At 38.5% G+C, this 24,773-nt stretch overlaps 1 protein-coding gene across 2 annotated transcripts in view; it reads left to right on the forward strand.

Annotated features, from left to right (window-relative positions):
* The window catches only part of Wdr7 (WD repeat domain 7), a 233,874-nt gene extending 209,632 nt beyond the window's left edge, over positions 1-24,242 (forward strand). For both annotated transcript variants that reach the window (XM_051201101.1, XM_051201102.1), the window contains 2 exons: positions 15,492-15,596; positions 21,658-24,242. In XM_051201101.1, coding sequence (XP_051057058.1) covers positions 15,492-15,596; positions 21,658-21,861 — 309 coding nt within the window. In that variant the 3' untranslated portion in view covers positions 21,862-24,242. The remainder of the gene's footprint in view (positions 1-15,491; positions 15,597-21,657) is intronic.
* Positions 24,243-24,773: the final 531 nt, after the last annotated feature.

Below are 24,773 nucleotides of genomic sequence, written 5' to 3' on the forward strand. Positions count from 1 at the left end.
GAAAAGTCTGTGCTTTGCTAAGTCATCACTAGAAGCTCTGCAATCTTCACTAAGTGTGGACTCTCCCATCTCAGCCACCTGGAGTCAGGTCACAGGCACATTTCCTATTGATAGCATCTGAAGGCTTTAAAGATTTACTTCAGATCATTTCGGGAAGAGAAAGAAGATAGGTCAAGATAAAGCAATTATGATCAATCATAATTAATAAAGTGATCATGACTGATGCTTTCAGTTCTGTTCTATTTACCTTGATACAATTCGAAACTTCCCACAATGGTTTTTAAATGCAAATCTATAAGTACTGGGTTAGTAGAAATATTGATACTGTAATGTATGCTACACTATGTGGGGTGAATACTATTTTATAATACCGATGAAGTAAAATTTTGCTTATGTCATGGTTTTCTACTTTAACCATGCTGGCTGGCCTGTCCTCTTGGGCCAGACTGACTGACTTATTTTGTATTTGCATCAGTTAGCTATTCTCCCTGATCTTAAAGCCTTTGCTCATGCTGTTTTCTGATTTGGTATCTCTCTACCTCTCACCTTCTTCACCACTTTTTAGTTAAATTAACTACTGTCCTCAGCTGTTCTTAACCAACAGTAGCTTAGCACTCCACTAGTTTCCCAGCTGTACTACTATTGGGCACTGCATGGACTCTTATTCCACTTAGTATTGTAGTTCAGGTCTGCTTGCTTACCTTCTGTTCTCCTGACTAAAGCACATGCCTTCCCCAATTTTACACAGAAATGAAGAGTGTCCTATCTCCTGCTTGCTGCTGCCACTTTATACATAGTGAAGGAGAAAGTGATCAAATGAGCTTGCAGTGATCTTAAAGAAGGTTAGCAACCATGTGCCATGTGCGTACGCATACGTACACACGCACGCCAAGGATGGAGATTCACAGAACCTTATGCTGATTCCCATACAGGCTAGCTCACTGTGCCAATGACCAGCAACTCTTGAAACTGTTTTGTGCCTCCCAACGTCATATAGTGTGCTAATACTGGTGGTTGACCCTATAGTCTGTCTATTGCACATGTAAAATAGGTTGAATGAAATGAAATAACTGGGTATGTTTGTGTGAACAGCAGCACTATGAATAGACTAATCACTTGATCTCCCAAGAAAAAGCGGAGAAGCCTTCCGAATTATTTTGGAATAGCCAGATTATTTGTGTATATTCTGATGGACTTCAGAAAGCATGTCTGACATCAAAACTTGGCATCCAGAAAATAAAACAGTTTTTTCTGAAGTTTCTACTTAATATTTAGCTTTTCTCAAGAAAGGAAAGGAAGAAGAAAAAGAAAAAGGGTTGGGTCAGGTATGGTTGTCCAGGCTTTTAATCCCAGCAGAGGCAGGCAAAGTTCTTTAAGTTCAAAGCCAGACTGGTCTACCTAAAGAATTCTAGGTTAGCCAGAGCACCATAGTGAGATCCTGTCTCCCAAGTAAGCTAGCACAAACACATAGCAATGTTGACATCATTAACAGTTTAGGTTTTTTCACCACTTCTCTTCCTTGGGAATGAAGCCACTTGCTAGGAGACCAGGCTGCCTGGAAAAACAATGAAGTGCTGACCGTGCTCTGAAGCTGCATCACCCAGTCCTGCAAATGGAAATTGACATTGCATCTGAACAAAGGCTCTTAAAAAATTGAATTTGTATCAAAAATAAGTGCAGAAATGTATCTGATTTGCCCAGGTCTCCCTAGACAGGCTATTTCAGCTTTCAGCTCTGTGACGGTTCTTGTGTTAGCAGAGCACTTTAGCCCAGGCTGTCAAAGGGAGCTTCTGTCTAAGGAAGGGGGATGTGTGTCTCTTTTTCCTGTGTGTGCTAATTTATAGGAAAGCCTTTCACAGAATGGTATTTTCCTGTAAAGTGATCAGTCATCTCCCCGGATGCTCTTTACATTACTGGATACATATTCTACAAGAATCCAACAGATAAATTGTTGTCAGTGTATGGTAAGCATGTGGAGACCCATTCTCTCCTGTGCTGATACAAGTATTTTATGTTGTTGGTTAGAATAAAACACTCATTACTGTTTAAAGGAACATTGCACTGCCCTCTGCATGCATGTCTGTGGAACTAATTCAAAACCCATGGACACTCGAGTTTTCCTATGAAAACTCAAGTTTTTAGCAATCCTGAGCACAGAGTAGTCTGTTAATTTTCAGACTACTTTGCATGATTTATTGTCATCTTAAGACTAAGAATTGGTGGGGCTGGAGAGATGGCTCAATGGTTAAGAACACTGACTGCTCTTCCAGAGGATCTGAGTTCAGTTTTCAGCACCCACATGGAGTTCAAAACCCACTGGAGTTAACTCCAGTTCCAAGTGATCCAATATGTCCACCTGGCCTCCATGAGCATCAGGACACACATGGTATTCCATGTGCTCTATGAACGTGAATTAAGAAAGGAGTGCAGCTGAGTCAAGGGCACATTTGGGCAGCATAAGTTTTCTCTCAGGACAGTAAAAACCAACTGCTGCTATCTCTCTACAAGCAATCTGACAGTGCAGTTGAGGGTATTATTTAGTTTTGTTTTTGTTTTTTAATGAGTTCTGTTTACTAAAATTGAATCAGAAGACCCATTCTAGGTCATGAAAGTGGGAATACTCCTGATAGGCTCCAGGAAAGGGTTTAATTGCTCTGTCACTTGGCATTGGTATCATGCACTATGCTGTTGGCTTTTATCACACCTCATATATGGAATCCTTTTAAGGAATGATGATTTGGAGGAATGAGATCCATTGTAGTCAGTTAGGCATTCAAGGATGCATACAGTAACTTTGGAAATCTTTATAAAGAATAAAAACATAAGATTTGCAAAACTGCATAGATAGCTATCTTACTTAAGGAATAGTATTTTGTGGATTTGAATGTCATTTAAATGGTCATTTATAACAGAAATAAATGAGAATATTCTGTTTCTATATTAAAAGACAGTGTCTTAAAATTAGAAGTATTCAATATTTGAGAAATTACAGATCTTGTTTATCTATTGTTCCAAGTTCTTGGTGGTATATTACAGCACTTTGTAACTAAAGAAAGTAAACCTTTGGCAATGATTTCCCAACTGCCAGTATGAAGGATGTATCATACAGAAGGCATAATTCATCTCATGGTTTCCAATGTCTGAAGATGGCCTCTGCATAAGTTATAAATAAGAATATTCATAAGTCCTTATTTTAGTAAATATATAGGTATTTACAGAAAAGTTCAGTAAAACAAAATCCTTAACTTGATTTGAAACTGCATAGAAAATAATAGCAAGTTCTATATCTTCCAAGTGCTGTAGAATCTGCCTGGTCTATTTGCTTTTCCATGAGGAGAATAAACCCAGGGAAGACTTTAGAATTGCAAAGAAGATTGTTTTTTGTTTTTTATTTTTTGTTTTTAGCACAGAAATACAGAAAAGTAATTCTTGGCCAGATATATCAAGGATAAATATTTTACTTAACAAACAAACAAACATTAAGAAACAATATATGTGAAATGGTAATATATTATATTATATATTAAATGAAGGATTATATATTAAATGAAAGTTTGTGAAGGTTTGGAAGAAAGAGAAGCTACAGCACTCTTAAGAAACTTAAGTTTTGAAAAGGGAAAGGAAAGCCTCTTTTCACGGTTTCTCTATGAGGTCAGCTCCTATATTAACATTGGCTATCATCTAAGACCTTGAAATATGTCTTTTAAAAATGGCTCAGGAAAAAGAAAAAAAAAAAACATGCTAAAAAGGAAAATAGTGTAGAATCAGGCAGGATAGACTTCCTAGGAAAACCCAAGAAGAGATTGTCCCATTAAGGTAGAAAAAAGGCAACCAAGGAATAGTATAAGTAAAACCAATGTGACAAGTTAATGCTTTCCACCGGCATCTTATGCAGTTAAGTTAAGCAATGCAAGAGTGATAGAAAAAAGGATAGTAAGTAAAATAAAAGAGTGAAGATACAGGGGCTGAGAGATGTCTCAATGGCTTGTGTAAAAATGAGGGTCTGAGTGCAAATCTCTAGCACTCACATCAAAGGCTGGGAATGGCCATGTGTACCTATAATCCCAGGCCAGGAGGGGCACAGTTATCCACCTCTGCTTGGATGAGAAGATCTCCACCAGCCTTTTTATATATTTAGTAAGAGACCTGTCTTGAGGAAATAAGACAGGGGGTGATAGAAAAGGACACAGTGTCCTCTGATCTGCATATGTGCTCATACACACATGTGCACACACGAGAGAGAGAGAGAGAGAGAGAGAGAGAGAGAGAGAGAGAGAGAAAGGAAGGGAGAAAGAAAGGAAGGAGCAGATAACAGCATATAGCTTAGGGCAGAAGCTGCCTTTAAGAGAGGTCATGGCTTTATTAAATAAAGGAACTGGGAAATGAAGGAACTGAAAACTCTGTTTTCTTCTGACCCCTGTTAGCTGCTCTCTCTCCACCATTGGCAGAATTCATCTATATTTCAGGTGTCTCTCAGGCAAAATTGACTGTGACAAATTCCTGTGTTCTCATCACAGCAGAGTGGAGCTGGACACAAGGAAATTAGCCTGGCAACCACGAAAACAGTATTAGGACATGCGCAGAAAGGCTTAAAGTAGATGTCCTTAAACTGAAACCCTGACTATATAATTCTTATCTCTCTGAACTTCTTGTAGAGATATAATAGTATTTGTATTTAATTAACCAGAATTAGATTTATATTTTTTAAAGACTGTCATAAAACAGAATTACCCATGAGGAAGAAAAGGCTCACTAAATAATAATGTTGCATTTTTCATATCTGATTTCACTGATCTTGTAGAATCTCTTTTGATATTTTTCTTAATAAGGAAGGTATTGATTAAGAATGATGGAAAAATCCCATTTTATTCTTTTATTGAATATTCATTTTTATTTTCAAGCCCTGCTATTGAATATTGCATTAATTAAAAGTAACGCCATATTCTGTAGGCATATTGGCTTTTCCTCCCAGGCCCTGCTCATTTTGTTTTTTTGGTGCTTTTGTAAACTTATTTTTTGGAAGAGGATTGGCTTGTTGAGATTCAGAAAGCTCACATAGCCATACCTCACTGAACCACTGTTCACAAGCATGTAGAAATAAAAAAGACGCTTCTAGAACTAACAGTGCACTATATAGACTCGGGCTGTGTGGCTTTGGTGTTTTCTCAAGGTTTGGTTGTTTTAGAGGTTCCAGAGGTTTCCTTCAGAGAGAGAGAAAAAGAATTAAACTTCATTCTATCACTGTGCTGTTTAGAGGTCATAATAAATTTCTGGTCAACTATGGATAGAAGTTTGAACTTGCAGATTCTGGAATTTATTTAAATACTTTCTAGGTCTTTCCCCCCTTTTAGTTGAAAAGAAATGCAAGCAGACAATAAGACATAATTTTAGGTTTAGAGCTGGATATCAAAAAGGCGAAGACTCTTCTGGCCAAGCAATCCTGGGTCGATAGGCAGTATTGTAAATTGAGCAAAAATGTATGGCTTATTGAAAAGGAAGAACTGTCACTTGTGACATGCTCAGATCTACTACAGAGTGATAGACTACAGTTCTAGGAAAACAGCACTTGTAGCTGATTTACAGGAAAGGCTTCCTGGCGGAGATGGTAAGTTGTGGTTAAGGTTCCCCAAGAGACGTGGTGGGAGCACTGTCCATTGAGGCCTGATGAAAACTAGAAAATGCATTCCACGAAGCAGCCTTTTAGCCTTTTGCTCTAAGTAGCTAGCCTTTTGTGAGTCTATTTCTCAGTACTTCCAGGCAGTAACAACAGAAGCATCACACAGTTTATTCTTTTCTAATGTGTTTTCCTGTACATACATGTGTGTAACTACTTAGTGGTATATTATAATGTACTGTACTCAATTTGCTGGTTATGAATGTATAGTTGGGAAAATAATACCAGTGCATTCAGTTCTCTGACCATCACATGCAGGAGTGTGTGTGTGTGTGTATGTATGTATGTATGTATGTATGTGTGTGTGTGTATGTGTCTGTGTGTGTGTATCTGTGTGTGTGTGTATGGTTATGTGTGTGTGTGGCTGTGTGTGTATGTTTGTGTGTGTGTGTGTGTGTGTGTGTGTGTATGGCTGTGTGTGTGTGTGTGTGTGTCTGTGTGTGTGTGTGTATGGCTGGGGAGGGGGCTGTGTGTGTATAGCTGTGGGACAGGGCCAGACTCCAACTCATCATGTTTATATCCACCTATGAACCTATATTCAGTCTATTTCCTTATTGCTAAGTGGTCTAAATTTGTACCTACAGACCCTGATTTGAACTTGACCAGAAAGATGGGCTCATTGACATTGGAGTAGAGTGGTTTAGAGACTAAATACAGACAGCCATCATCATTTCTGCATTTATTTTCCTACCTTCTCCTTTTTCTGTGGGCTTTCACTGTTTTGCCTTCTATCTCTTATGGTGTACTTCAGTATCTGAACTTTTTCAAGTGTTTGTGATAGTTCCCAGCATTACCAGTTCCTGGGTCAGAAATTGAACAACGAAGCGTGTATCCACACTGATTTTCTCATAGAAAAGAACCCGTCTGAGCAAAGCACTTCATGCAGGCTGCCTTTCCTAGACTCAGATGTTAGCTGGATGTTCTTTCTAAAGCATCCAGGATGTTCTACAGGGTGTATCTAAAGTAAAAGTTTATCAGTATCCATTATCATAGCTATTTAATTGAATGAATGGGGTACTCTTAAGTCATAAGAAAAAAAAAACTATTCTGTGTTTCTGAAACATTTCTTCCCACTGTTGAACTAAACTAAGAAAGTGGACTAACTTGTCGGCTGTCATGTTTAGTGATATGATATTTTGATGTATATAACAAACATATGTAAAGTGTTCTGTAACACTTGGATGGCTGCAGCTGTCATCTCATTTTTTCCTGGATTAAGTTTAGTCAGGAAAGAAACTGCCTCATTTTCTAGTTGTCATTTGCTCAGGAAGTGAAAGCAAATTGTAATGAGGGAGTCACAGCAGGAGAGCGCCTAACAAATGAGAGACACATATTGACTGGCAGCCGGCATGCCATTTCAGTGATGAATGTATTTCATACACTATGGTCAGGGTCACTCACTATTGTCCTTGAATTTACTGCCATCAAAAGTTGTAGTGCAGTTCACATCCCTAAACAGTTCTGTCAATCAGTGTAAGGAGCCTTGCTTTTTACAATGAAAGCCATTCAGTATCTTATTTATGTAAGTAAAATGTACATTTGTACTGCAACTTCATTTCACCATGGTTTAAGTTTGATTAGACATCAAAGAAATGATAACCATTATGAGGTGAACTTGTACAGATGTGCTAAAGTAGTCATAGAAGCAAAATGTGAACACAGACAGACTCAGGGAATTCCCCATTCTGTGCTTGTTTATTTTTTTCTGCATTTAAAACTTGTGAAAATTTTTATGAGAAGAATTCCAAAGCAGAACCATTTTCATGCTAAGACTGGTATGTTTTTTTTTTTTCTTTTTCTTCCTGTGTTTGTTGAGAATCAAACGCATGACTTCCTGTTTTCTAAAACTCGGCTATACCCCTGAGCTACACACATACCTGCACCAAGACTTCTGTGTGTTTAAATAAAGTATATACTAAAAATATAGAAAGTAAGATTTCTTTTTTTGTGCTTTTTCCCTGTATCCTTAAAAATGTATTAGTTAGGGTTTCTATTGCTATGAAGAGACACCGTGACCATGGCAACTCCTATAAAGGAAAAACATTTAATTGGGGTGGCTTACGTTTTCAGTTCAGTCCAATATCATCATGGTGGAACATGGTGCTGGCTACATCTTGATATGCAGACAGCAGGAAGAAGTTTGTCTGTCACACCCACCCCCACAGTGACACACTTCTTCCAACAAGGCCACACCTACTCTATCAAAGCCACACCTAATAGTGCCACTCCCTATAAGCTTATGGAGCCCAACCATTCAAACCACCACAGCGTCCTTACTTTTTAGTATGATTGCTAGAACTCTAATCTTTACAAGTACTTGGTGAGACAATAGAGCTATTTACCATGTCTTGTTTTAAAATGAGCTGCACCTGCACAAATATGAACTTCTAGAACTGGATTGGGTCTGGGGAGATAGATTACTTGGTAAAAGTGCTTGCCAGGCAAGTATGAGGACCTGAGTTCAGATCTGCAGTCCGCACATAGAAAGGGGGGCCCAGGGATGCTCTCTTTGAAGCCCAGTGCTAGGGAGGCAGAGCTTGATGCAACCCTGAAGGTTGTTGACTTGCCAGTGTCCCCAACCAGAGCATACTAGATGCAGTGAGAAAATATGTCTTAAAAAATAAGATGAAGAAAACCAAGGAAAGCACCCAATTTTAGTTTTACACATGCATAATACACTAAATAAATAAACCATGTCATTACATGGTTTTTCAAATCTCCAAACATAACGCTGTTTAAGAATTAATGTAGTATTAAATGAGTTTATTTCTTTGTCTAAATCATACTGGAGAATATGATGGTTTGGATAATAATGTCTTCTGAAAGTGGTTTTAAGGACATCGTCCTTGTTGACTTTAAGAGAAGCTCTCTCAGTGTGGGTTCACAGCACATCCTCAGCAACAGTCCCAAGCCTTTCCTGCTGTCTTCCTGCTTTGCCATCCTCCCTAATCTCCAGGTTTCCACTTTGAATTCCTGTCTTGGTTTCCCTCAGTGATAGACTATAACCTGTAAGCCATTAAACCCTTTCTTCTCTATGTTGCATTTTATCACAGCCATGGAAACATAACCAGAGCAACTAGTCTCTACCCCAGCTACAAAAGAAACTTAATATCGTGTACTAAACAATATCTCTTCATTGTTCTTGTTATAAAAGCAAAGCATGATTTGGGGGACATACACATCTTGTATAATGTTAAACCTACTGCTTTAATATTTAAAGTGGTCTGCCAACTGAATCTTTCTGGCTGGAGACACAAAATATTGTGCAAAGTAAAAGACTGTGGTAAATGCAGGCTTGTGCTCTCTAGTCTGGAAGGGAACACAGCCTTCCTCAATGGCTTTATCCTTTCCCAGAGTCCCAGCACACAAGCACCTTAGTGGGTTTACAATGGCTTGAAAGAGATTTGAGTGTCAAAAAATGTTTTTTTGTTTGTTTTCTCTCTTGCTTCTTTTCTGAAGGAAGGCTGAGATGTTGCTTTTTGATTCTTACTAAGCCAAGTCTGGAATGGAGAGTCAACCTGCTGTGGCAGGTCGTAACAGGATGCATTGGAGCTAGTCAATGAATTGAATTATTTTCTATCACTGTCTAGTTGAAATTAATATACATTTGAGGAGAAGACAACTATGTTTAGTCTCATTCTAATGTCTTCATGAGAATATAACAAAGTGAGCTACCATAAGTTTTATTATAAGATAGAAGCCAAGTAAATGGACTCTGTTTCTTTAAAAAAAAAAAAAAAAAAAAAAAGCTATAGTATTTTTGGCCATATGAGTTATTAGCAGTGATTTATATGTCATTTGGGGATAAGCCAACTGACATTGATAAATTAAATAATGTTTCAATATCTACATACTGGTAATCCCTATGACATAAGCAATATGGCCTTTTGATTTTTTTTTCTGTGGGGGATAATATTCCACCAGCTTAGGAATAGTGAGAACCAATGTAAGTGTTGATGCTTTAACCTTTGTAATGAGGCATCAATAATAACTTCAGGTTTTAGTTTTGCTCAACATTACACAGTATGATTGCATTAAAGATACAAGGGTTTAAGCATGCATGTTTCCTATTTTAAGAGCATTAAATACACCTTCCTCTATAGTTAATCTCAGTAATAGAGTGTTTAATTCACTTTTCATTGAAATGAATCTTTTTGAGAAACCTATTGGGAATGATGATTAAATATACAATATATGGCTAGAGCAGTAGCAAAGTACCCAATGTATCTTGTATTGATTATAGCTTATGATTTTATGAATTGTTGAAACTTATAGCAGAACAAAATTGGTGAGTGTGATCATTAGTAACAGAATTTGCACATTAAAATGAAGAGTCAAGTGTATGTGAGTGTACATACACACATGCAAAGAGTCAAGTTCATTTCAGTTCCTTGTTATCTTTCCTAACTTCTAATGTTACTGCTTTTCTCTTTTTAGAATTACACTAGGAAAGCCTTGCATTTATTATATGCTTACTATTATAAAACACCATAACTGTGGATACTGATAGAGTTCAAGCTTAAGGTAAAATTAGTGATATAAATTGTCTGTAAAAATAGGTCTCATTGCTGAAAATGTAAAAAGGTAACCTTTCAGCAACATCATGAGGTCCTAAGAGTGCTTGCACAGAAACGCTTGAACAGGCTTTATGCAGTGATAACTTTAGTCTACTTGAGCCTTGTGACTGGCCATAGTTAAATAATCCACTGTTTACTGGATTTAAGGTCAATGTCTACCTTAGTGACTTTCTGAACTTATCACGTGTTTCCTTGAGTGGACGACTCTTAAATATCTGCTGAAATTTTACTGAAGTAATTGTTTGTAGGAAAAGAACAGGGAAAGTTTTTCCTCCTCGGATATAATTCAATCTTAACTTTTGAACTCATTGAAATGGCTGTGTTTCAACCAGCCTTTTCTTTGCCCTGCAAGTTACGTCTTTGTTTCCACTCTGCTTTGAAAAGTTACCTCCTTGCCAGCCTTCTATGAAGTCTGTGACTTCCTGTGTTGGGATCCTGGAAAGACATGCAAATCATTTACTGGACTCTCTTCTTGTGTGGTCCTTTCTGATATGTCTGCTATGAATATGAATATGTAAGAATATATGAGAAACTATACAGAGTGACCAGAGCTTGGCCCACACTGGCACTGGTATCCATCATAAAATAGGATCAGTACCATAATGTCCATATTGCTGGGTTTTGCCTTTTCAGGATTCTGTGCTTACTCCCTAGGCATTTCCTGAATATTATGGCCTTCTCTGTTGCCCCTCCATAGACCAGTGAACACTTTGTTCAGGCATTTCCTCACTTCAGGCATCTACATGCTTGTGCTTATGAAACATGGGATGCATGTTTGCCCTGTTGGCCTGCTGCAATACATATCCCCCCTGCAGAAGGCGTAACTGGGTCTTCTGTGGCCATGTACAACCACTGGGAACAGAGCCTCCATGTACTCAAATTGCACCTGCCTCATTCCTCCAGATGCAGCCATACTGCTCTCAAGGTAGCTATTTTCCTCTCAGGCCCCAAGACCTTGGTGTTGTGAAGTGAAGACTGTGTTACTTTTGTTTATTTGTCTTGTTTGTAAACCTTTTGCATAGGATATTTATGATAACAAAATTTTGCCTACTTTTATAAATTTTCCTAATTTTGTTAAAAGTAACAAATATTTTGTTTGGGTCTCAACCACATAGGTGAAAACATTACCATAGTGAGAGAAATGGATAGCAAATATTTATTACTAGATAATATAAATAAGCACTGCTCATTATTAGTCCTGTCCCTCAGATCCTTTTCTTTCATTGGGCAATGGGTTGGAGTGTTTAGTAATCTAGTATCCTGTCTCTTGCCTGGGATAATTGTAGAATGTCTTATTCCTCCTAGCACTTCCAAATTTGATTGTTTTCTTCATCTCATCTCTGTCTTTTCCATGCAGCAAAACCTTTGATTTTTTAAAGCTACATAACAATAAAGATACATAACAAGCCATGGATCCCCATTTGCACATAAGAAGGCAGTCAAACTACTTTTTGACACCTGTTTAGCCTCTAAGACTGGGTTTGTTACCTCACAAGTCACTAGTTCAGTGAGATCCTCCACAGCTGGTGTCTAATGCAATGCAGGAGTTGAGTTTAAAGTCAGTTCAGGTGATATCTGCACCAATCTTCAAGTCCAGAAAATCTGAACAAAAGACAGCAGCAACATTTCATTATAACGGGGGCCAAAGCACCTCTAGGGCTGAGGTAGAGATGAACTCAGCAGCTGTAACACATTGGACTGCACCCACCCATGTGACAGCTGCAGCCGTGCTCCTGGAGCTTCTAGGTTGCTTTAGAGTCATTTCTGTGGGGTACCCAGCAGAATTTTATCACACATGTGTGTATACTTGTGTGTGCCAGTGCCTGCTTGCATGTCTTTTCACCTGCTCTGAAGGCCAACTCCAGTTTATCCAAAACATACTTCCCAGAAATTTAGATTCAAATCAGCATATATCTGGACTTCAAACCACTCAGATGAAAACAGAATGAAGATGAGCAGAATGTGTAGGCGGTATTTATTACTAGGCACAGACTTGGCATAAATTTAGTTCTAAGCTTCCTAGCAGTAAAGGAAATACCATTGGATTATGTAATGAACCATAAAAAGAAATGTGTCTAGTAAGCAAACTTATTTTCCTGATTTAAAAAAAAAAAATCTCCAGGAAGAACTTATTTATAGCTATTTACAGCATCTATTAGAGATCACAGCTAACAAGAAGCCATGCATTGTCCTTTGTGTAGATGTCCTGAATACAAGTCTCTGTAGAATATGAGATGGAAGATGAACTGGCCAGACAAATCCTGCACAAGGCAGATGTGGACCTGATGTCTGGATTCTGAATTTAGCAGGGCTGACTGCTAGAGAGTGTGCTACCTGGCTGTTGTATATGAAGTTCTCTGACTGACTTGTTGCTAATTTAATTAGTATGCTAATGGGAAGGACAGCTTGCATTCTGCATGGCTATTTAGAGAACCAATGTCTAGAGCATGCTTGCTTTGCTTCCACTCAGGACACTGAGGCTTTTGAGAAGGGCCAGTGTGTTCTTAGAAAAATCTGTAGTCTGCGTATTGTTTTAGATGGCTGCTCATATCCCAGAGCATGGGGGAACTGTTTTGAATTGAATATTTACAAGTGAAAGGCTGGATTCTGAAGGTGAGCTTGTCTGGCTCATAGGTACACTATTTTATCAGTTCTACATTAGTGAGGATAAAGTGTCTAAGCTGCAGTATCCTTGTGTGTGCCAAGTCCATCTCTCCAGCAGCTCAGTTTGCGTGAGATACAGTAAGTTATAAATACATACAGGCACAAACATTTTTTAAATAGTTTTCAGGACAAACAAAATATATGTATAGTCCAGGGCTGGAATCATGCTAGGATGCTGCAACATGTTCTATGCCCTGGGTTCAATCCACACTACTACTACTACTACACTATTACTACTAATTGGTTTTGATGACCCTCTGTTAAAAATCAAACTTTCCCCAACCAATTGTCTAACCAAAGGGAAAAAGGGGGGGGCATTCAAATAGGCCCTAAGGAAGTAAGTTATTTGTTTTTTGTTACAGTTTTCCAGAACTGGGTACTAATTTTCAAAAATGGAAGTGCTTTCCAATTGAGGTTCTTTAAGCTGGTCTAGTAAGTGATAGTAGATATGTAATTTCTTAAAGTTTTTCTCCTGCCTAGAATAGTTTTCATCCTATTGATGTTTGAATGCACTGGTTTCCTTCTCTAGGTATTCAGCACAAGCAGGTACCCATTTAGCATACTTGTCAGCACCATGGATAGCTCCCCCTGTGTCTTTGTCTAATGACACAGCCTGGAGTCTACTTCTAAGTAATCTGGGAGCCAAATGAAACTGATTTGGTCATAAATGATTCTGAATTTGTGGGTGAGGGGTTATTTAAAAAAACAGTAAACAATTGAGTTATTGTGATTGTTAGATATGTGTGTTAGATTGTTAGATATTCACAAAAAACTGTGAATAGTATTTGCTGCGTTTTTATTATGTACAGTTTACAACATGTATATTAGCTCATTTAATTTTCACCAAGCTCTTTGACACACACATTATCACTATGAACATCATCATCCCTATATTATAGATATTGATGCTCTGAGGTTAAATAATGTGACCCTGGTTCCACAGAAGTGGAGCCAAATGCACAGCCTGACTCAGTTCCCATGCCCTCTGCTGCCTAAAGTCTAGGTAGGTCTGTATGATCATAATAACATTCTTTCTTTGAGTACCTGACCATCAAATCAAATGACAGGAAAGAAGATAGCAAAGGACATTAAGAATATGCTTGGCTCCTGTCTCTGTCCTCCGTAGTCTTTCTCATTTGAGTTTTCAGATATGCATTATGTAAAAATTTTTATTACAATGTACAGCATTTGTGACCCAAATGACACCACAGGTCTGTGCTATCTGGAACTTATTTCCCCACTCCATTAAAAACCAAGGGAAGACTCTGGGTATTAACCAACATAGTGGAGGTGTGGTGTTTAACAGTTGAATATGGGTTAGGTTACAGTGTCACTCCAATTTCCTTAGCATGGAGTATTTTCAGTAATTATTAATATCATTGGATGATTGTATTGTTTTATTAGTAAAGACTTCTTATCAGAGACCTACTGTAAAATGCAGCTTCCTTTTCATTATTCATTGTTAAATCAATGATAGCTATTGGCAAAGGTTCAAGACTGTCCCTGTTAACATATTTTTAATAGTGTTTGATTTATATGTGTCCATACCTCCAGTGCAAACATGTATATATGCTTACTAATGGTAGCTGCATGCAGTTAAGCACAGTGTTATTAGTGTAAAATCAAGGGTAAAACACGAAAAATGTGTTATTAAGGAGTTGAAATTAGTCTTTAACTTCTTTCAGAGCAAGGGAATCATAATATAAGTTTGATTGGTTTTCACTTCAGCTAAGCAAGTTCCTGGGTAATTTGGATTTTTTTTTTCCTTTTATATTACTTGAGGTTCTCTAGAGAGGCAGAACTGATAGAATAAATCTCTGTCTCTACAAAAGGGAATTTATTAGAGTGGCTTACAAGTGTGATACAGCAAATCTAATAATAGTTGTCTACTAATGAGAGGTCCAAGAATCCAGTAGTTGTTCAGTCTACAAGGTTGACTGTCTCAGTTGTTCTTTACTATACACCAGAATCCTGAAGAAGTATGCTGTAGCTGGTCATAGGATGGACTTGTGAGTGACAGCAAGTAGCTAAAGAGAGCAAGCTTCCTCCTTCCATGACCGCTATGTAGGCTGCTAGCAGATGTGTTTCAGATTAAAAGTAAATCTTCCCACCCCAAACATCTGGATTAAAGATGGATCTTCCCACTTCAAAAATGTTAATTAAGAAAAATTCCCTCCCAGGCGTGCCCAGCCATTTGGTTTTTAGTTAATCCCCAATGTAGTCAAGTTGACAAACAAGAATATCTATCACAGCTTTCTAATTAATTGCGAAATCCTTCTCTATAATGTAAAGAATTGAAACTCTGATTTGTTCACTAGTATGGACTTTCTCTTTGGACTCATAATGTTTCAAACTGGGTGACAGATGCACTCCTCAGAAGAAGATAGATACCCTTACATACATGAAGGATTTTTTTATTTTCCTTCTTTTTTATAACCTGATTTTATAAATAATGTTGCAATTTGCAGTATCCAGTGTCTATGACATCACCTGTTCAACATTGGGTGTATTCACAGAAGTACTTGTAAGAGTTCTATAGAATGCATGTCACTAATGCCCTACTAATTTCATTTCAGACAATCCATGGGCACAAGGGACCAATCACTGCAGTGTCCTTTGCTCCTGATGGACGTTACCTTGCCACCTACTCCAACACTGACAGCCACATTTCTTTCTGGCAGGTAAGTAGGTCTTAAATATGTACTATGCAGTGTGCCTTTTTGAGAAGGACTTCCTGTTGGGCCTGTCTGCTGACCTTCCCCTGTGCCCTTCCTCCTCCCCTACACAAATGTCAAGTGTTGAGATTGCTGACTGTGTGCTCAGTGCCAGCATGCAAGATGCTAAGAATCCAGTTAGCAATCTGACAGAGAAGGAGCGCCTGCTCTTCTAGGGTTTCACTGTAAAGGAGACACAGGTAAACACACAAGCAATTACAATACAGAGAATCTGAGAATGAGATGGTGGGAAGTCTTCCAGAGCAAGGCACATCGGGTGGAGCCATGAGAGGTGAAGGGAGAATACAGGTGAGGCCTGGTTGGATAGGAATCCAGGGGAAGCTGCACTCAAGCTACTGGTTTACAATAGACTTTCTAACAAGGTCTTTGGGTCTACTTGACTGGAGCATAGGGCACTGGGTATTTTCCTAATATTTTATTCATGTCCCCTGGTCTCCTTTTTGGTTTATGTCATGTTATTGTTTTGGTGGAAGGTTTTTTTTTGTTGTTGTTGTTGTTGTTGTTCAATTTTTTGTTTTGTTTTGTTTTTTCATTTTTTTTCTTCCTTCCGTCTTTCCTTCCTTTCTTCCTTCCTAATAACCCAGGCTTGCTTTGAATTCAATATTTCCCTGCCTCCACCTCCCAAGTGCTGGAAGTATAGGCATATACTACCAGGCCTGGTACTCACATAATGTTCGGAATTTCTAAATTATGCAGGACATAAAAACAAAACAAAACAAAACAACAACAACAAAAAAAAAAAAAAAACCAAAACCTAAAATATCTTTGCCCGGCATTTCATGGCATATGTATGTTTAATTTTGTTAAACTAAATGATAATTTTGAGCAGCTAATTTTTATAAGGAACTACAATTAACACCATTGCCTCTTTAGTCCTGACAATTAGAAAAATATTACCACAAAAGCCCCATCCAGTAGTTATTCCAAAATTTTTTTATGGTAACTTCAGTTTGGGAGATGCAAATGCAATAATACCAGCATATTACTTTAAATGCCAAAAAATAAATTAAAGTTTTGAAAAGGATTCAATACAACTTGATGGTTTAAAAAATGAACTCAATAGCTGATAGGATGTAAGGCGAATATAATAAATTGTTTAATTGACAACATCATACTGAAATGCAACACCTTCAAATCTGTCAGAACCTTTTTCTACTTTTTAATCTAGTGTAGCCTTCCAGGTTTTCTCATCATCCTTTTTTTTCCAGATGTGTCTCCAGCACCTTAATTAACTCATATTAAACTCCATCAATCAGGGAATCCCACCCAATCTTCATTTCTGATTCTGGGGAACCACAGGACTGGCATTTTCTGCTGTGATTCCCCATGAGTCCATTAGGTATCCATAAATGGGCTTAGAACACAGGTCCTTCTGACTCATGTCTGGCCCAGTGGGTCCTTACCATTATGCTGCTTGTACTTTCCTTTAGTTTCTGTTTTTCTGGAGTCTTAGATGGGCACGCATTGCCTACCCAGGTTCCGACCCACACAGGGGTTACAGAGATTAGCAAGTCCCAGGGCCTAGTTCTAAAGGGGACTAGCGTTTCCCATGTTTGTATTTTTATAAGGAACAAACCAAGCTTCTGTTTTGTTTATTTGGTTAGTTATGGTTTTGGTTTTTGCTCCATTCCAACTTTTGTTTAACCAAAAATAAGCGATGTTATATAAAAGATAAACACAATTTGATAGCTTTTCAGTATTTTCTTGAATTTATTGAGTTTGTATATATCAACAAAGTTCTTTGTGAATATATTTGTTCATCACTTTCTTGAAACACTTCCTATTCCTATTCATATCTCTACCCAGCGCTTAGGCAGAATTATGGATAGTGGGAGTCCTTTCTTACTTTGAAAGCCAAGACCATATTCTAGATGTTATGTTTCTGATTCTTTTTCCAGTTCCTCTGTGCTGGCTTGCTGACATTTCTGGGCTTTTCAAGTACATCTGAGCCTATGAACATGGCCCCACAAGTTCCCCCGTGCCAGGGGATGCCTGGTGCCATCTGTATGTGCCAGAGCACCAGACAGTTCAGCCACTCCCTGGCCCTTGCTTCCTCTAAAACAGAATCAGTATTGAAGGTGCAGCCAACTCCTGTATTGTCTGAGTTGTGCCCCACTCCATCTCCAAATTTAAATGAAAGGCATGGAAAGAGATCATTCTGGCTGTCCATGAAAATGCAACGACAGCTCTCCCTGAATCATAACGGCTTTTGTTGGAATTAAAGAGAGTCTAAGTGCAATGGGTGAATCTACTGCTGTTCCACTGACATAGATTCATGCTGCTCAGTTCTAATGGTGTCTGAGAAGACTTTTGATCATTCCAGGAAGTGTACTATAATATATTTTGAAAACTTAATGAAGTCTTATTAATACAGAGCCTTACTAAAACTATCAACTATAAAATCTTTGCTGAGAAATGAGTGTTAATGAGAAATATTGGTTGGGTAATTACTCAAGTGAGACTCAGTAAAAGGTTTGTATGCAGCAGTGCTTACTTTGGGGAAGGCATTAAAACATTTTCTGTTTGATGAATTATATCTATGTGTGTTTCTCTGTTCAGAAAATAATCTTCACACAGCTAGTGTTGTGTTGCCTATTTCTGAGGAAAAAGAGAAGCCAGTGTTGGATTTTAGTCACATCATATAATTATCTGTTAGATAGTGTGATCTGGCAACAACAAACCATATTCCTACAATTTGAATATTTTAGTATATCTTTTTGGTATTCCAGGGAGGAGATTTTGATAATAAAAAAAAATCCTTAATTCTCTCATGCAGATATTACCAATACCACTTAATTATCTTCTTTTTCAAAAATGCTACTACATTATTACATAGATATTGGTTTCTTTATATTTACTCCATCATACAGTGGAGTGCTACTCAGCCATTCAAAAAGAGTGATGTAAATCTATAGTCATTATCATGACAATTTCCTTAGCAGGTTGTTGAATTGAAAAAGATTGTCAAAGTACTTTTTAATGTGAACCTGTTTCTTAGATCTGTGTGAGTGTGAGTGTGTGTGTGTTTGTGTTTGTGTGTGTGTGTGTATGTGTATTATGTGTGCATTCAGTGTCATGTGAGTCCATGGTGTTTAAATGTGCATGTGTGTGTAGTATGTGCATACCATGTGCATGAGTACAGGGGTGCTTGTTTGAGAATGCATATGATATGTGTGTGTACATTGTGTATATGCATGCATAGTGTGTAAGTATATGTATATCATTGTGTATTTAATTTTCTTGTGAGTGCCAGGTATTTGAGTGTGCATGTAGTTGTGTGTTCATGTGTGGCTTATGTGTGCATGCATTGTGCATGTGTTTGCAGGGTATATAGATGAATTGGGAGGTTCAAAGGTTGTTTATTGAAGTGCTGACAGTGATTGTCAAAAGGAAGTATGGCTTGGAGAATTTTTTCCTTTTCATAATTTCATTTAAATTTTCATAATATTCTAATAGATAAAATGATTAATATTCCTAAATTTTGTAATTACATGTAGCTTTCATTCAAAGTTTGCTTCTTTGAGTTTAGCATAGTTTATAGCCAGACATCAATGAGTACACACACACACACACACTCTTGACTATCAGAATGGATCATTGTTTCAATGAGAATAAACCTTCACCCTGGAAACACAGACTGCTCCTCATTTGAAGGGTTGTAGGAAAGGATGGTCAGTAGAGAAATAAAATCTAATGAGTCTTCATCACCACAACCCTAAGAGTGTGCCTTTGAGAATTTGGTATATCCTGCTCTAAGTTGGAAGGCTGGTCAGTGGAAGCATTGAGCAGAACAAGGATGACTCAGCTTGTGGGAACCCTGATGTAACTGTGATGGCTTTTCATAAAATTTGTCCATAGAGGGCATTCTACAAGATACTTTTGTCCTATAGCTCTTAGTCCATTTCTTGTTCTTGTCATGACCACACTGAAGCACAGCCAAGTTCATTATATGCCCTTTACGACTTCAGCCACCAGAAGAAATGAAGCTTCATACATATTTTCATAGCAAATCCATAAGGAATGAAAAATATTTTGTCGCTCTTTATCAACTGAGAAAGCATATTTTTAAAGCACTGTACACCTGTTAATGCCAGTTTATTTTAACCATTAATTTCCTGGGTCAATTGGATCTGTTTTATAAGAGGACTAATTCTGTACTGTTGGGTTTTGTAGATGTGATATTAGCAAATCGAGTTCACCATTGTTACTGACATGGTGAAGCATAGGGAACCTCTATAAAGCAGTAAGGCTTAGGTTTTTATCTAGTGTGGAGTTTTTTAGGGAAAAGAGGAAAGGAGACCAGGAAAGAGACCTTGGAAGGATGACAGGTGAGCTACCACTTGTCTTGAACTGAACTTTAGCAGAAAGAGTTAACGATGACCATACATTTGGTTTAAAATGTGTCCTCATACACTAGTGATTTTTTTTTTCATCTCTTGTGTTGTGTTCGGCACTATTATTAATGCAGGAAAATCAGTAACATTAGTCATCTTAAAAGGGTTATTACTCAAGATGATTTAAATTGTGAAAATGTCAGTGGAACCTGCACGCACCCTGCTAGAGATGCCATGATTTACGCCCTCTGACACCATCCAGCTACCGAGAAGGGCTGGAAAAGGAATGGCTTATATTCTACCCTGATCCAAATTCAGAGCATGGTGTCACAGCCACACATCTTAAAGGTCCTAAGATCTGCTAGGATTTCAACTGTTGGTGCAGCTGGGTCATGATAGGCATGTTTTGCCCACATAGCTAGCATGTGGTCCATGTAGATGAAGATGCCGTATTCACCAGAGGAAGAGGAAGTGAATATCGGTGCAGAGGAAGAAGATTATTTCCAAGCCTCCCTCCCAGTTTTCAGAATGTACTCTTTGTGATTTATGGTAGCACAAATAATGCATATTGAAGTCGCCAAAGTAATATTTAGCACTTCAAGAAACCTTCAAACTCAGTGACTCCAAAACCAGCCCACTTAGACAACAACCGTTTGATATTCAACACCCTAATCCAATTACATAGGTGTTCATGATTTATAATTTTTATATTGTTTTCACTTTTGGTGAATGGTTTAAGAAAAATCACATTTTTAACCAAACCCAGAAAAATCCTCAAAAAAGGCAAAAAATGGCCAAGTGGTAAAAAGATGTTGTTAATAAAGCATGAAAAACATGCTGTCCTTAGTAGGGCAGCAGGGTGGTGGGGTAAAAGTGCTTCTTGTCTCTCTTGAAAATAAGGAAGAGCTAAGGGCTGAGGAGATGCTCAGCGGGCAAAGAACTGAGGAGCTGAGTTTGGATCCCCGGCACCCACATATATTCTGGGCAAGGGTGGTAGCCCCTCCCCTCAAATCCCAGTACTTTAATAGGCAAGGGAACAGAGAAAGGGGATCCCCTGGGCAAGTAGGTTAGCCAGACAAGCTGAATTTGTGAGGCCCAGGTTCAAGGAGAGATGTTGCCCCAATATATAAGACTGTGGATGATGCCTGACATGAACCTCTGATCTCTAACCACATGCGCACATATGAAGCACATACATACATACATACATACATACATACATACACACACACAGAGAGAGAATGTTTTTCCAGAATGTTTGAAAAGGCAGATGGGAGTAATAGTGGTTGGTGATGGAAATGATGCTTAGGGCGTGGCCCAGTCATCTATCTATCTACAGTGTGGTTGTACTTCACTTTCCTCAACTAAACCAAATATTGTCTAATTGAACTGTTTTATTAGCAGCCTTAATTCAGTGTCTTTCCTCAAGATCGATGGACTCTCTACTGTCAGGCTCTACTCACAAAGTAAAATTTCTCAAGGTTTATGTGTTTATGTAAATGGCATCACAGCAATTTGAAATCTACTGAGAGGAGCTGTTTAGAGTTAGAATAACTCAAAGCTGAGTGTGAATTATCATTCAGGAGGAGAGATTGGGTAGAAGAAGTAAGTTACTCTCTTTGGAGGAGGAGGGAAGGATGCTTAAAGTGACATGTGTGTCTCCGTCCCTACAGATGAACACATCACTCCTAGGAAGCATCGGCATGCTAAACTCAGCACCCCAGCTGCGCTGCATTAAGACCTACCAGGTACCTCCAGTACAACCAGCATCCCCTGGCTCCCACAACGCCCTTAGGCTGGCCCGCCTCATCTGGACTTCCAACCGCAATGTTATCCTTATGGCCCATGATGGGAAGGAACACCGCTTCATGGTCTAACACTGCTGTCTGCTGCCCTGGCTGCCTGTTCATTCTGTATTGTCTAGGCCGATGCTGCTCTGTCCTTACTGATACTGGACTGTTGGCTTGCTACCCGCCCTCCTCAAAGCCATCCAGGGGCATGGCCAGGTCTGAGTCACTTGTGCATGCTTCTTGGGGGCAGACTGCACATGGGCGGCCTATCGATTTAAAGGCACACATACCACTCAACAGGATGTGGCCATTCTGTCACTAGGTAGTTTTTCCCTGCCAGAGATAGGAGGAAGAGCTGGTGGCTCCTGGAGATGCTCTTGTTGCTTGATGTAACAAAAGCCTGAAAAATCAATAACCACTGTGATTGCATCCCAGCCCTGATCTTCATTGTCAGCCCTGGAAGCTCAGCTCTGACCTGGATTCTGGGGCAATGCAGAGTCCTCATTACTGAAATGACTTCCCTTTGGATTTCCCAAACTTACTGTTGTTTACCAAACCTATTTCATGTTTACATTGGGTTTTTCCTGCTAGCAGTGATAGGCAGTTAATTCCATTTCTTAGAATTTAGCCACTGCCTTCTCAGTAACACCAATCCTGATTTGAGATTAATGAGAAAATATTAAAGTACTTTTTTTCCTTTTAGAAAATAGTTTTCCAGATAGCTAGCTTTCTAAACTGCTCATTTCCTGCTTAAATATTAGTGTATTTCATAGTTTAAAATGCAGATCACCCCTACCCCCCCCCATGGTGACTACAGCTAACCTAAGGGAACTTTCAACAAAGAGCCAGGTTTGGAGGAATCGCATATTTGTACAGTGGAGGCTTTCCTGTGTGGCACTATAGTCTTTTGTTCCAGAAAGGCCTCCTCCTCAGGAACTTCACAACCTGTAGTTCTTGTGTGTATGGTGATGTCACTCCCAGCAGTCATTTCAACCTAGCTTTCTGAATACTGACCAATACACTAGGAAGTGTATTGCCTTTAAGTAAACACGCTAGAATCTAATAGCTATGTAGGCACATTGTTCAGAGTGTACATAAAAACATGATGACTGCCAGTGACAGCACAGTGAGCATGTTCACTGTGCTTCAGCACAAGCTTTCACTCCGCTCTCTTGTGTCAAATTACATTGGTCTTATTGTAATGGAAGAAAAAAAAACATAACACAGTATTTTGTATGAGTTGTTCCTAAAAATTTGATATGTATTAGCAGCGGGGAGGGAGTTGATTTGTATGTTGGTTGATTGGTTAGTTACACAAGTTGGCTTATTAAATACAAAAGTAGAAAGGGAGTTATTGAGTTCAGAGAAAATGTAATATTAACGGAGAAACTAAGATGATAATGAGAGCATTTAGTCTTAAACGTGTAGATTGCCTAAGTTTGTGTAATGTGTAGGAAAGTAGGATCAAGGCCCATGAATAAATACATAGTTTACAGTCTTTTAAAGAACCCATTAAAAAGCTAACATCCTCAGAATGTCTTTTGCCTCCTGGCATATGTTATTTTCATCAGTCGCAGCTCTATACTGTCCTCTTGGTTTTCGATGCTGTGGCTCTTTCAAAAGTGAATTTATTTCACATGCATGTATATTGTATTTATTATGATTATATATGTAGCTTCCAGGAAAGAAATAAAATGCTGTACAGTGTAGACTTCGGTGAACAAGCCAATGTATTTTGATGGAGATGGAGAAATGTGCAGCAGGCTCCAGTGACTGACTGCTGTCCACCCAGCACAGTTACTGTATGTACTTCAGAGGAAGGACTTAAACCATTTGGAATGATAGGACAAGCTCACACCTTAGTTTTTTTAAGGGATACATTAGGAATGTGATACAGGACTGAAGAGCAGCATATAGTGCCTATCAAAGAGACAGGGACAAAGCAGTGAGGTCACAGGGACAAATCTCTGGTCTTAGGTCTGGGCCAGTCCTTCCACACCCTGTGTGTATAGTGAGAAGAGCACAAAGATTCCAATACTCTGTGCGTATAAAACTTCATGCTAGAGGAATCGCTAACTGATAAAGTATCATTTACATTGTCATTAACATAATGCTATCCTTGACTGTTTTCACACTTCATCTCAGCTTATATTACTCAACACTGAGGTAAATTTTGTACATTTCAGTACATTCTAGTGTACGATTGTAGTGTTTTACTGATTTTGTTGACATGGCATTTAGACCTATCCTATATAAAGACCTATGTGGCTTCACTAGTGATTTGCAAGCAAAAGGTGACATGATGTGACACCTGTATGAAAATACTGTCATGTTTGAACTGCATATAGTGAATAAATTAAGATGTCTATCTCCTAAGATGTTTCCAGATGACTCCATTTAATAGACTGGATAGGTGTTTAAAATTGATGTGTACATACTTGTGTTAAATAAAACTGAATTGTACTGAAGATTGCTTTTATCCTGTTTTTACTGTTTACTGTGGTCCCTCTCAAACATTCTCTGTTGAAACCATATGTTCCTCTTCCCCTCCTGTTTCTAGCTCTTCACTTCACTGGAGAGCAAACTGTAGGAAAAGCAACTTTGTTCTCAAAGGACAGTAGAGCTGTGATGAAGGCTCTTGAGACCAAATGGAGAAACTCAACAGCACCCTCTGTGGCTTGGGCAGAGCAATTGCACGCATGTTGCTTTATCTCCAGCCTCACTTGCACCTAAACAGATAGAATGTGTACCAAATTGAGCCTTGTCAGACCTCATGACCAGGGTGATCTGCCTGGGAACCACACTGAGATCAGTAAATTCATTTCATGTAATATTCAGTTTGAAGTTGAATTTGAACGGCTGAGGTAAGAATAGCAGAAATTCTAGTCACTACAAGTAAATAACAACTGTACTTTTCTCCTTAGGCTCTTCACAGAGCATCTGGACTCCAGTCAGTCATGTATAACAGCATAATCATCCCCAAGAATTAGACAACAATG

The sequence above is a fragment of the Phodopus roborovskii genome, unplaced genomic scaffold (assembly GCF_943737965.1).
Source record: "Phodopus roborovskii unplaced genomic scaffold, PHOROB, whole genome shotgun sequence".
Lineage (NCBI taxonomy): Eukaryota > Metazoa > Chordata > Mammalia > Rodentia > Cricetidae > Phodopus > Phodopus roborovskii.